At 41.3% G+C, this 12,261-nt stretch overlaps 1 protein-coding gene across 1 annotated transcript in view; it reads left to right on the top strand.

The window, feature by feature from the left end:
* The window catches only part of LOC310994912 (LIM/homeobox protein LMX-1.2-like), a gene marked incomplete at its 3' end in the record, with an annotated part of 53,249 nt that continues 40,988 nt past the window's right edge, over positions 1–12,261 (top strand). The window contains exons 1-2 of the mRNA XM_083983817.1: positions 1–76; positions 1,556–1,739. Of these exons, the coding sequence (XP_083839943.1) occupies positions 10–76; positions 1,556–1,739 (251 nt within the window). The 5' untranslated portion in view covers positions 1–9. The remainder of the gene's footprint in view (positions 77–1,555; positions 1,740–12,261) is intronic.

Below are 12,261 nucleotides of genomic sequence, written 5' to 3'. Positions count from 1 at the left end.
TGCGTCAAGATGCTGAACGACATTAAAATCGAGGACCGACTGCGGACTGACGCCTGCTCTCTGGACGTCATGATCGGTGAGTGGTGTTGTGTGTGTGAGGCCTGCTGTCTGCTCATCAGCAGCCTCTTCATGCTATAGAAACCCGTCTTCTCCTTTCCACGAGACCTGGCTCACAACCTCCTATTGTTTCATTTCACTTTATATCAGCTCTACTGGAGGTCCGAGCAGGCCGAGATCTTTATTTTCTGGACTATATGCTTTTCTTTTCTTTTATTTGTGGGGTTTAATTCTTAAAATGATTCTCTAAATCTAAGGTAGACAGCTCACAGCCAAAAACAGGGATTTTTACTTTTTTTTTTTTTTTTTTTTAATTTATTGTAATTATTATTTAGCTGCAACTAAGAATAAAGAACAGAAAACATGGAAATCCTGCTATAATCAGAAAAAAATCTGTTTCCATTGTACTGTCCGTTGTGATCTGTAGCCATATTAGCTTTTATGTTTTTGTTTTACATGAGTTTTGTATGTGTTTTAACATAAATCCAGCTCCATTTATTTAAACGTGACATAATATAATTCAGACAGTAGAAAACTGAGACAGAGGTTTCACACAATTTTTCTAAAATCTAAATGTTGATGCAGTCAGCGGGGAGGAGACACACAGCCTCCATGGACCTTCACTGCATTAGATTAAAAACATGTAGGCCTACATGTGAAGAAGTCAATGTCACATCACTGTTGGTTTTATTGAGGCCTTCATTATGACACAGGCCCACAGTGACACAGTGTAGAGACTGTCTCCAACCTCAACACAATGACTGTCAGGCTCATATATGCAGCTCAAAACATTTCAGCATTTCAAGGCAAGGCAAGGCATCGTTATTTATATAGCGCATTTCATACCAAGGCAACTCAATGTGCTAAAGACAAAACATTAAAAAAAAACCAGCATAAAAACTAAAACACTGAGTTAAAAACAGGAGCAAAGAAGAATAAAAAAAAGTAAAAGAAAAGAAAATAGATCAAGTTTAAAGTCCATAAAAAGAGCTCAGCCATAAGCACATGAAAAAAGAGATGTTTTTAACCTGGATTAAAGGTGCTCACAGTTGGGGCTGATCTCAGTTCAGTTAAATGCTGCTTCACCATGTCTAGTTTGAACTCTGTGCTCCACTATCTGACCTGAGTCAGTAGATCTCAGAGCTCTACTGGGTTTATACTCTACTAACATGTCATTCATGTATTCTGGACCTAAACCATTCAGTGATTTGTAGACCAAGAGCAGAACTTTAAAATCTATTCTGTAGCTGACTGGGAGCCAATGTATATTCAGAATAAAAGACATGTAGAAATTCATTAGTAACTGTGACAAACCTCAGATCAGTTGTAGGCTACTGTCTCAGAAGCTCTGACCTCCCTGACATTTTGTTCTCCTCCAATTTTCGTGAACTGAGCCTTTAAGAGGAGAGAGCCAGGCTTTGGCCAGTCTAATGTAAACCAGTGATGATGGCTATGAACGGGTTCTTCATCGTGTCCTCCTCCTCCTCCTCCCCGTCAGGCGGGGACTCTCAGCGGGCCGTGTGCGAGGGCTGCGCCCGGATCATCTCAGACCGCTTCCTGATGCGGGTCAACGGCGCCTCCTGGCACGAGGAGTGCCTGCAGTGCGCCGCGTGCCAGCAGCCGCTCACCGCCACCTGCTACTTCAGAGACACCAAACTGTACTGCAAGAGCGACTACCAGCAGTAAGTAGCTGCTATGCCCCCACTCTGCTATACACACCACACTACACACCCCGGCTCAGCGCGGCCTGCACGGCGCAGCGCGCTCTCTGCTGGGATATCACAGAGAAAGAAATGTGTTTTTATTCAGTCACCACACAGTAAGCTGCAGTAAAATATAAACAGAATAAACAAAGACGCATGAAGAGGCTGGTGAGTGCTGAGCCTCAGGCCTGGCGATCAACCAGCTGCCTTAGAAAGAAAAGAAATGAACTCAGACTGGAACCTCCAGAAATATAATCTGTCAATATCAGTCTTCAGAAATATTTAAACAACAACTGAAGAAAAATAAATTATTTTCATTTGTAATCACCAAAAATTAAAAAATTAAAAAACTACACATTTACATTTTTTTTAATAGTGGAATATAACCCTAATAATATAAACATGTCACAATTGAATTACTTTTTAGGTGTTTTGCACACTTATACTAAACCACTGTAGCTATTGTGTAAAAAAAGAAAAGAAAAAAGAAAAAGAAAAAAAGACCCCCAGCTTTGTTTTACATTATGTAAATACTGATCAGATATCAAATTAGAAATTCAGTTGAACCAATTTTTCATTTTCACCTGCAATGAAACAATAATTTCCTTCTGACATCAGTCAGACAGGACCAGAGACCACCACTGGGACTGACATTTGGATTCAAAACTAAATTAATTTATTCCATTTTGTTGATTCAGTTTCTTCCAGAAGACTAAAGTCTCTCAAATCTCTTCTAGCCCATCTCCTGTCTGATGTTTTAAATGTAAATCTATTATTAGTATTTGGCCTATATATCACCCCTCATTTTTGTCATTGCAATTAAACAAACAATATAAAAAAGTGATTTTTTTTATTATAATTATTATCATTCTGTGCGTCCTGATGTAGTTTAATTTAATGTAATGTGTTTATCAAAGAGCTAATATTCATATAATATCATATTAACATAAAAATTTACTGCAGTGAGTTGACATGAAGAATAAAATAAAAAAAGTAATTACCAGTAATTTCTTATTTGCAAAATATGAGAAAAAAAAGCTAAAATACACATGAATTAATTTAGGAATTCATAGATTGTATTAATAACCCATTAACACAGATTTTTAGACCATTTTATTTACATATGAAAACTCATGTTTAATACGTTGACTTCTTTCTCAGGTCATAAATGTATAACAGGCTCTCATATTATAATATAACTATAATAAACTGTAGGCCTACAGTCATGAGAATAAGGCCGTATTGACCAGAGTGCAGTTGTTATTATATTTAATGGCACATCTGTGAACATCTGTGCAGCTGTTGTGTTACAGCCCAATAAGACTTTAATGTGCTTTATAAAGACAGTAACAGTCACACCACAGAGCCACAAGAGTATGCACGACTGACGTGTGAGTCACTCTGAGGCAAACTGGTGGAGATGTGTATTAAAGATGTTTCTCAGGAAGTTGTCATTAAATACACAAATGTATAAATGTTATAAACATGTGAGGGAGCTGTAAATTCAGCAGAGAAGAAGGAGGAGGAGGAGGAGAAGAAGGTGTGAGAGGATTCTTTCGCTCATAGAGATCTGCTCAGATTACAGTCTGAAGCCTTTGCTGTGGTTGTGGTTTGACAGCGCTGTGTTGATATGAGCATTGTTGTTTGGAGCAAGGAGGAGGGGGGGGGGGGCTCTGCAAGTGGGTGGTCTTGCTGTTGTATTGAGGTTTTCTTTTCCAGACAGGCAGAGCAGCGTGCTGACAGCAGGCCGTCTGACTGTCACATCATCTCTCTGCTGGGTGTCTCTGTGACTCGGCCTGCTTTTCTTTCAAGTCTCTAAACGCTCTCTGTCAGGGCCTCAGTGTCGCTGCTGCACGTCTGAGCACCGACAATGGCCTACATGTAGCTACTTCCACCATCAGCACACTGGAGACACAGTGTGGGTTGAGTCGAGGAGAAATCACAGTGTATAGGCTCTGCACAGACCGGCTTCAACATTTTCATGGTGAAGATCCGCATTTCTTTCCATTTGGATTTTTCACGCATTCAAAATATGAAATAGTTACATATATCAAGATCCCTTCAGGGTGAAAATGATTGTGTTTTCACATTTTGGGATTGATCTGAACAGGGGCGTTGCTAGGAATTCTGGGCCCCCTGAAAGAATACTAAAGTGGGCCCCTGTCCCCTGACTTTTCCACTTTTTTTCTTAGACTACATACGTATTATCATTTTTTATTTAGCCTACTTTGTTTTGATGCTCATGCAGCATTGCTATGAGTATTAGTCAGGGTCTTACGCAGAATAATTCAGTCATACAAAGATTAGACTACTGGGGTTTTTTGTGGGCCCTACTGGTCGCTGGGCCCCTAGAATTATCATCACCTTTCTCCCCTATACAACGGCCCTGGATCTGAAAGCCTGAAAGAGACCCCTGACATACATTGAAACATTTTTATATAAACATATTTCAAATCAGAGCATATGTGCTAAAAGGCACAGGACGACACAGAGAGAAGACAATGTGAAAAAAGAAAGAAAAAGAGATCATGTGTCATTTAAGAGCCGCCTCGCCTGGTTTTCTGAGACACGTTGTTCCAGACCTGAGGCCTCATCTGGTTTTTAGTCTTGACCTGGGGACCACTTCCAACGAGCAGCCAGAGGATCTCAGGCTCCTCTCAGGTCACAAATAACATCTGGAGCAGGATCTTAGAGGTGATCATTAGAATATTAAAATCCACTCTTAAACTCTCAGGAAACTCTATTTGCGTGTGTGAGCGACACATCTGGACAGGAAACAGGCCGATGAAATAAACCGCAGTGGATTACGTTGAGTAAATTGCAAATATACTAATTTGCAAAAAAAAACAAACAGCTTTTAACACCCAACATAAAATATGATACGAGGTTTATACACTCCAGTCCAATACATTGTTAGATGTGATATTTTATTTCAGTGCTTTCAGTTCTTGGTTGTGTTGCTTTTAAACAATATCTAATTATAGTACTGTATTTTATAAATGCAGGTATATAAGCAATGCTATCATTAAACAGCAGTTTATGTCATATAATGAGGTCAAACATACAGTAAACAATGAAATGAGAATCGGACTGAGCAGCAGAGCAGACCATGCAAAACTGAAAAAAGTACAATTAAATGAAATATAATATTCTTCATATCACTAATATGTTACAATAATAGGCTATTACATATTACAGACAGACATTCAGCAATATTTGGCAAATGCATATTATAATAAATACATTAAATTAGTCCATATATTAAATTCAGTATAATTGCATGATTTTTTAAATATTTTTTTTTATTTTTTGATCCTGGGCACATATGAAGCACACACAAAATACTTAAGAAAAAAAAAAAAAAAGACACAACCTGTACACTTGAAGAAAATCAATGACAAAGACCTGAAGAAACAACAGTGCAAAAATGTGTAAAAGAATAACCTTTAATATCATAGTGAGACTGACGGTGATATGCAAGCACTTTGTGTTACATGGCTATGTAGGAAAAGTGCTCTGTAAATAAAGTTTTGATTGATTGATTGAAATAGATAACTGCAGATATACATAACTGACTCAGTGTGCACATTAAAATAATAATAACTGGATGCATAATTAGAATCACCTCTGTGGCTGATTCCTCCACCGAGCGACAAAGTCAGGGAAATGTAATCGCACTCTTCTCTGAGCGTTAAACAGCGGCATGTTTTTGAGGAGACATTCTGATGTCACAATAAAGCTGACCTTTAAACTCTCAGGCATTTGAGTTTAATTGTGTCATAATTAGTTGCTTTGTGAGTCATGGTGTTACTTATGGCGCATTTCCACTAGCACGGTTCGGCTCGGTACGGCACGGCTCGGCGCGCTATTGCGTGTTTCCACCAAGGGGGCAGTTGTCGGTCTGAGAAGTGAAGCTCACTTCCGCATTCAAAAAGCTGCAATCCCCTCGGCTGTCGCTGGGGGCTGGCTCCAGAAGGGAGCAACTCCAATCGAGCCCCATGTTAAAATAGCCGATTTTACAGCTTTAAAAAACATATTTATAGCCTGGTACATTTTATTTTTTTGGTCTCAATCGATAGTTTCTACCCCCGCACACACTCTGAGGGGGGTGAATTTTTTTTAAACTCTACCGTTTTACTATTATTAGGGTTAAAGTTCTGGCCAATCAGGGCGCAGAACCGTTGAGTGACAGGTCCGCCGACCGCTGCTACGAGGCCAGTGGGCGGGCTCTCGGCCGGCCAACGGCCGCACCGCTCCAAATATGGCAAGTAGAATCCAACATGGCGCGGTTCTAACCCCCGTAGTAGCGGCACAAAACAGACTCCCCCAAACCAATGGGTGACGTCACGGACGCTACGTCCATTCTTTTTACAGTCTATGGTTTCCACTAGCACGCAGTACCTGCAACCGGGTACATTTTTGGTATCACCTCAGCCCTGGTTCCAAGCGAGCCGAAGCGTTACTAAAACGTGACGTCAGCCGACTGCCTTCCACTGATTGGCCGATGAGTGTCGTCACTGGAAGCGACGACCGACAACAGAAATGTTCCTGCTGAAGCCTGTTATTACCAGAGAATTTCTAATATTGAGACTGGCTCTGTTATTACGTGACTTTATTAAGTTTTAATATTTTTTCATGCGAGAAAGTAACTGTTTAGATCCCCATGTGCGGTTAGTTTATCCAAACGACGGCTGTTTAGAAGTTTGCCCCGATGTTTTTCGAGTGTGAAGCTCCAGGTCCGAGCAGCGACCGCAACATCACAGAGGCAGCAGCCCGGCTCCTGACGTGCTCCGCCGGCCAGCCTACCACCGTCACCCCGAGGAGAACAGACCGCTAATTAACTTCCCCGATGGCTTTTAGAGGTTTACCACCGGCTGGTTAAACTCTTAAATGTTGGTCTCATTGATGAAATCTAACAATTGTGGCTGTAGCAGAAGTTTGTTTGTGGTTAGACAGAAGAGCAGCACTGCCTTGGGGTCTGTACGCACAGAAAACACCACATTTACATCAATAAATAAATGTTTTACAATGAACCAGGCCGATCTCAGAGCTGGCAAGACTCTCCGGTAAGGCATATTGAATGGTTAAATGCCGTTAACGGGACGAGAGCAGTCAAAACGGCGGTTTAAAGCTAGCTACAGCGAGGGTAGGTTCACTTCCTGTTTTCAAAGTAAAAGCACCAATTCTATCGTAATGGCTTTCCTTATGATAAAAGGCAACGGGTATTTTATTTTGTGAAAATAACCGGAAGTGCGTTGCTCACTACGGCTAGCTTTAGTAACGCCGACTTCGTTGAAACAAAATTGTAAACAGCTGGTATTTTGTCAGATTTTCAACACGTTGGGGATCTAAACGACTACTTTCTCGCCTGAAAATGATTCAAATGTTGCTAAAGTTATATATTTACAGAGTTTAGAGCGTTGCTCGGCGACGTGTAAATGACGTCACGGCGGTACTAGTGATACTCAGTTGTAATGGAAACACAACCAAACCGAGCCGAGCCGTGCCGTGCCGTGCCGTACCGAGCCGAACCGTGCTAGTGGAAATGCGCCATTACAGTAGATATCACATCCACTCGACGTGTGATGGACGTATGTGGAAACTGAGAGCAGAATGCCTACATCTGATGAGGACGATTATGTTACTACATGTATGGTATGTACTGTATGCATTTGGCATGTGAGGTATAGGAATAGCAGCAAAGTCAAACAGCAGCAGGTAACTGTTTATGTGTGAATAACTGTAAATGCAACAGTGACGGACAAATCTGATGAGTGTATTAAAATCAGTCAGGAGGCAAACAGAGGATCAGGGCCCGTATTCCTAAAGATTCTAAGAATCCTCTCAGAGAGCTCCTAACTTAACCTAAAAATTCCTAGCAAGGAGTCTTAGCTTAGGAGTGATTCCAGAACACTCTCAGAGAACTCTGAGCAAGGAGTGGACAGAAACTCCTATCTTAGTGAGGAGGTGTGGTTGACCCCCGTTGCTAGGTATGAGTCATCATTTCAAACGCTGTGATTGGTTGATCCATAAAGTTAGATAAAGGGGCGGTGTTTAGCTCAGTTGGTAGAGCAGCCGCCCCATGTGTTGAGGCTATAGTCCTCGCTGCAGGTGAGGTTTGAATCCTGTGTCGAGCAGTCCTATCATGTCATTCCCTCTCTTTCTGCTTCCTCTCTCTCTCTCAATTGTTCTGTCAATTAAAGACCAAAAAGCCCAAAAAACCTACTTAAAAAAAAGCTAGATTAAAAAATATACTTTTGGTGATAATGTGCAAAGGATGGACCCTCAAATCGACAAATTTAACCATAGAATCCAATGTTATGAAGACTGTGTAATTGTAAAAAATATTTCACATAAAACAAAATATCTGTTCAATGAATAGTAAGCTATACTTTAAAATTATCCCACAAAATGTGTGAAAACTTGCACAGTATTGACATAGTGACATATTTATTTGCTTATATTAATTACCATGCTAGTAATTTTTGCACTTTCAACTTTCAACATTTCAACTCAATTTGGTATTAACAAGGGTAAAATGGCTCAGCTTTCATCAGTGTCTGTGTTTGCTGACCGGCCTATAAGAAGCAGTGTTGGTTGGCTTTGAAATCTACCACAAACCAGTGAACAGCAATGGAGAAGAAAAGAACAAGGAAACCCAACTGGACAGAGGAACAGGAACAATCTGTAGCGTTTCATTAATTCACTGTCATCCAGTGTTTGGAGAATATCTCTCCTGCCTCTTCTGTCCACCATGTTGTCCTCTGCTTAGGGAACTCCTAAGCCACTTAAAAGTCCTCTTCCCCACTCTTAACAGATCCCACCTTAGGAGCTCTCTTAAGAGCTAGGATTCTTTAGGAATAGGCTTTTATCTTTACTAGGATCTACTCTTAACTTTTAGGAGAAATTCTAAGAAAACATCATGATTCTAAGAATTTTCTTAGAATTTGGCCACTAGGAGCAACTCTTTGCACTAAGAATCTTTAGGAATACGGCCCCAGATCATCACTTCCACAGAGGTGATACAGCTGCTTGCTCTTCCATCAACATCACACATCTGGCTAGTAGCTACTAACAGCTGGATTGATGGTGTGTCAGAGAAAGGTGATGATCAGAATCAGAGAGGTCTAACACCCACTGACAAAGCCTAATGTTTGTGATTTGATCAGTTTCAGTCCATTTAAAACTTCACTAGGAAAACATCACACTCCCCTCTCTCCTCTCTCCCCCCTGCTGGGTCTGTTGACCTCTTGATGCTGCAGGTTCTGGTTACACACCAGAAACCTCAGCTCAAACAAACGGTCAGGGGAAAGTCAAAATGAAACAAACACCATCTGTGGTGTAGTGGGTGTTTTTGTGTGCTTCCACGGTGGTGCTGGCAGATCATTGTGTTTTGAAAGGCGCTGATAAACAGAGTGTTTTATCATGTTGCTGACAGCCGCTCTGCTTCCTACACACCAGCTTCACTACAGCACAGGTAGAATGCTTTGACTTGTTTAGTCTTATTTTAATGTTACTCATGCATCGTTCATGATCTGTTCCAGATGTGTCACAGAACTCCGCACATCTTAAAGGTAGAGTATGTAGGATTTTCCTAAAAAACTAAATATAGACTTATACAACAGAAATCCTGCTCAATCACCACCTATGGGCTTCTACTCATGTGTGGTGGTGACAGTGGGGAACATTTTGCTGTTTTGGTGTCTGGGTGGGGAGTCTGTGTGTTTTCTCTGACCAATGACAGGGCACAGGTGAAGTTGGGTTTGTATAAAACATAGCGATTGGATGCGGTCAAGCCGGGAGAAATGGTGGATACACACTTAGCAGGGAAGAAAAGGAAAATACAGTCAGTGAGGTGCCGCAGCATCAGGCCCATACCCGGTCGTCGCCGGCAACAGGAGCCTCGGGGGCTATGCTGCGACAAGTAGTAGGGCCAGTCAGCCCAGTTGGTCAGTCCTGCTGTCAGGGGCAGGGGCCGTGCACAGTTGAGCCCCAGAGGAGGGGCTCAAATTCAATGTTGTGTTGACATGTTGTGGTTTTGGATTTTTTTATTAATTAAAAGGATATTTCAAAATTTTGGCAAATTTGCCTATTGCCATAATCCCTATAGTCTTAGGGGTAGGTTCTAACCTTTAATTGTCGGTGCCCTGAGCTCTGCACGGCGTGCGGTATTTCCACATTTCCCTCATCAAACTCATCAATCTATGAAACAATAATGGAACGTTATGAGACAGAGTTGTTTTCAAGGCAAATAAGTAGCCAGAACTACATTCCTAACACGGCTGCTCGGCAGAGTGACTTCTAAAGCAGAATTGCTTCATGTGTCGTAATGTTATACGTTATTATTTCATAGTGTGGTGAATGTGCAGGTCACAACTTTTAGAATTGTTGGATTGTGCATTTAGTTTGATGAGGGAAACGTAGAAATACCATGAGCCTCCATTGCATTAGCTGAGCAGCTCATGTCTCTGCCCTGCCGATCTCAAAACACCTTGCACCGACAATTAAAGATAATGAACCTACGCCTACTCCAAATTATAGGGATCATGGCAATAGGCGAATTTGCCAAAATGTTGAAATATCCCTTTAATGTTTAATGTTTGTGGCTGCCATTGTGTAGTGGGTCAGGGGGTTCTAGAAACACCCCTGCCACCAACTAGAAACCTAACTGACACATGAAAAGCAGCCAGATGACATTACATAGAACACAAGTTTAGTTGTTTTTAAAAGTTACAGATTATAACTTTATCTTCTCATTGTGTTGTCATTACATTTCAGAAATATAACACCACTTGATTTCAAACATTTAAGTTTTTTTGCTTTTTTTTATTGTAGCTGATAACATCAGACACTGGCTTCCTCCCTCATCATCATCATCTGTCTTTCATTGCCGTAAAATATTAACAGATATGGTCTTTGCTTTCCATCAAAATAAGAGTTATGACTCTGTGGACTAATATGAAGTTCAAATGTGTATAGCTGTCTGTGATTTGCTGAATTTGCTCATAGTTTTTAAAACAGGAGGGAGTAGTGCAGTTGTTGTGGAACTATTTTCAGCCGAGGAAACAATAGACACTCGATTCTCCGGTGAGAGTTTCTGGCGGCGGGATGGTGTAAATGGGGTTGTCTAAATAAACTGCAGTGTGTGTGTGTGTGATGTAGTAACGAAGGAGTGTTACAACAAAGGAGCTCTGTGGCTCCGAGCAGGAAGTTGGATACACACATAATACTATTTTATTAAGATGATGGTCCGTCTGTTCAGCTTCTTGGCTCAGTGAGGTTCCATCTCTCTGGTGTCATGTTGTAATGAGTGGAGCAGCCTGTCTTCTTGCCTGCATGTATGTTTTTGTTCCTCTACAGGAATGCAATGTTTTGATTCTGTATGACTGAGCACATTAAGATTGAGTCATATTAGTGGCATGTAACTGAACTATTGCACCTTTAAAGGGATAGTTCACCCAAAATTCAAATTTCACTCATTATCTACTCACCCTCATGTCGACTAAGAGCTGTGAGAATTTTCAGAGTCCTCCGTGGCTTCTCTGAGTTACGGGGGGGTCCGCGCAGCAGTATTTGTCCATATAATGGTTGTCAATGGATACCAACTTTCTTCGTCCAAAAAGACACACCAAAAAACATCCAAATACCTCCATGCTGCTCGTCTGTAATGTCCCTCTGGTATTGAAGCCCCGACATGAGAAATTGTTCCGCCGGTCAGTGCAAATCACGCAAGATTTGCACTGACACAGGAAGAGCAGTGAACCGAGACACTGGGAGCTTCCGCTACAAACAAGCTTAGATAAAAATAGATTAAAATATAGACTTATTTAATTTTTTTCGGAACAATTTCTCATGTCGGGGCTTCAATACAAGAGGGACATTACAGACGAGCAGTATGGAGGTATTTGGATGTTTTTTGGTGTGTCCTTTTGGACGAAGAAAGTTGGTATCCATTCACAACCATTATATGGACAAATACTGCTGCGTGGACCCCCCCGTAACTCCGAGAAGGCACGGAGGACTCTGAAAATTCTCACAGCTCTTAGTTGACATGAGGGTGAGTAGATAATGAGTGAAATTTGAATTTTGGGTGAACTATCCCTTTAAGATTTGCTCTAGTCTGAACATCCTGGCTCCTTATTTCTTTATGCAACAATCTCAGTGTGTTGTCTCTTGTTCCTTCTGCACATTATATCTACACTGTGGCCTGTTGGTGTTCATTGCTCTTCTTATTCATAAAACACTTTGGGAGCTTTGTGGGATTTGTCATTGTAAAAGTGAGCAGGTTTATTTTATTAGAAACCAGAGGAGCTGGTGTGTTCAGCATTAATCAAAGCAGAGACCCCTGCAGGTGAGGATCCAGGAGTAAATCCTGGACCCGGGCACAGCAGGCTGTCCGGGACTTTAAACATGCCCTCCCTCCCCCCCCTGGGAGCGGTGGGGGTAAAGAAAAGAGGATGGGGGTGAACAACGTCAGGCCAAAGAAACAACACAGGAACCA

The sequence above is a fragment of the Trachurus trachurus genome (genome assembly GCF_905171665.1).
Source record: "Trachurus trachurus genome assembly, chromosome: 12".
Taxonomy (NCBI): domain Eukaryota; kingdom Metazoa; phylum Chordata; class Actinopteri; order Carangiformes; family Carangidae; genus Trachurus; species Trachurus trachurus.
Note: the sequence above shows the minus strand (reverse complement) of the source record. Positions and strands in the feature narration are given on the sequence as shown.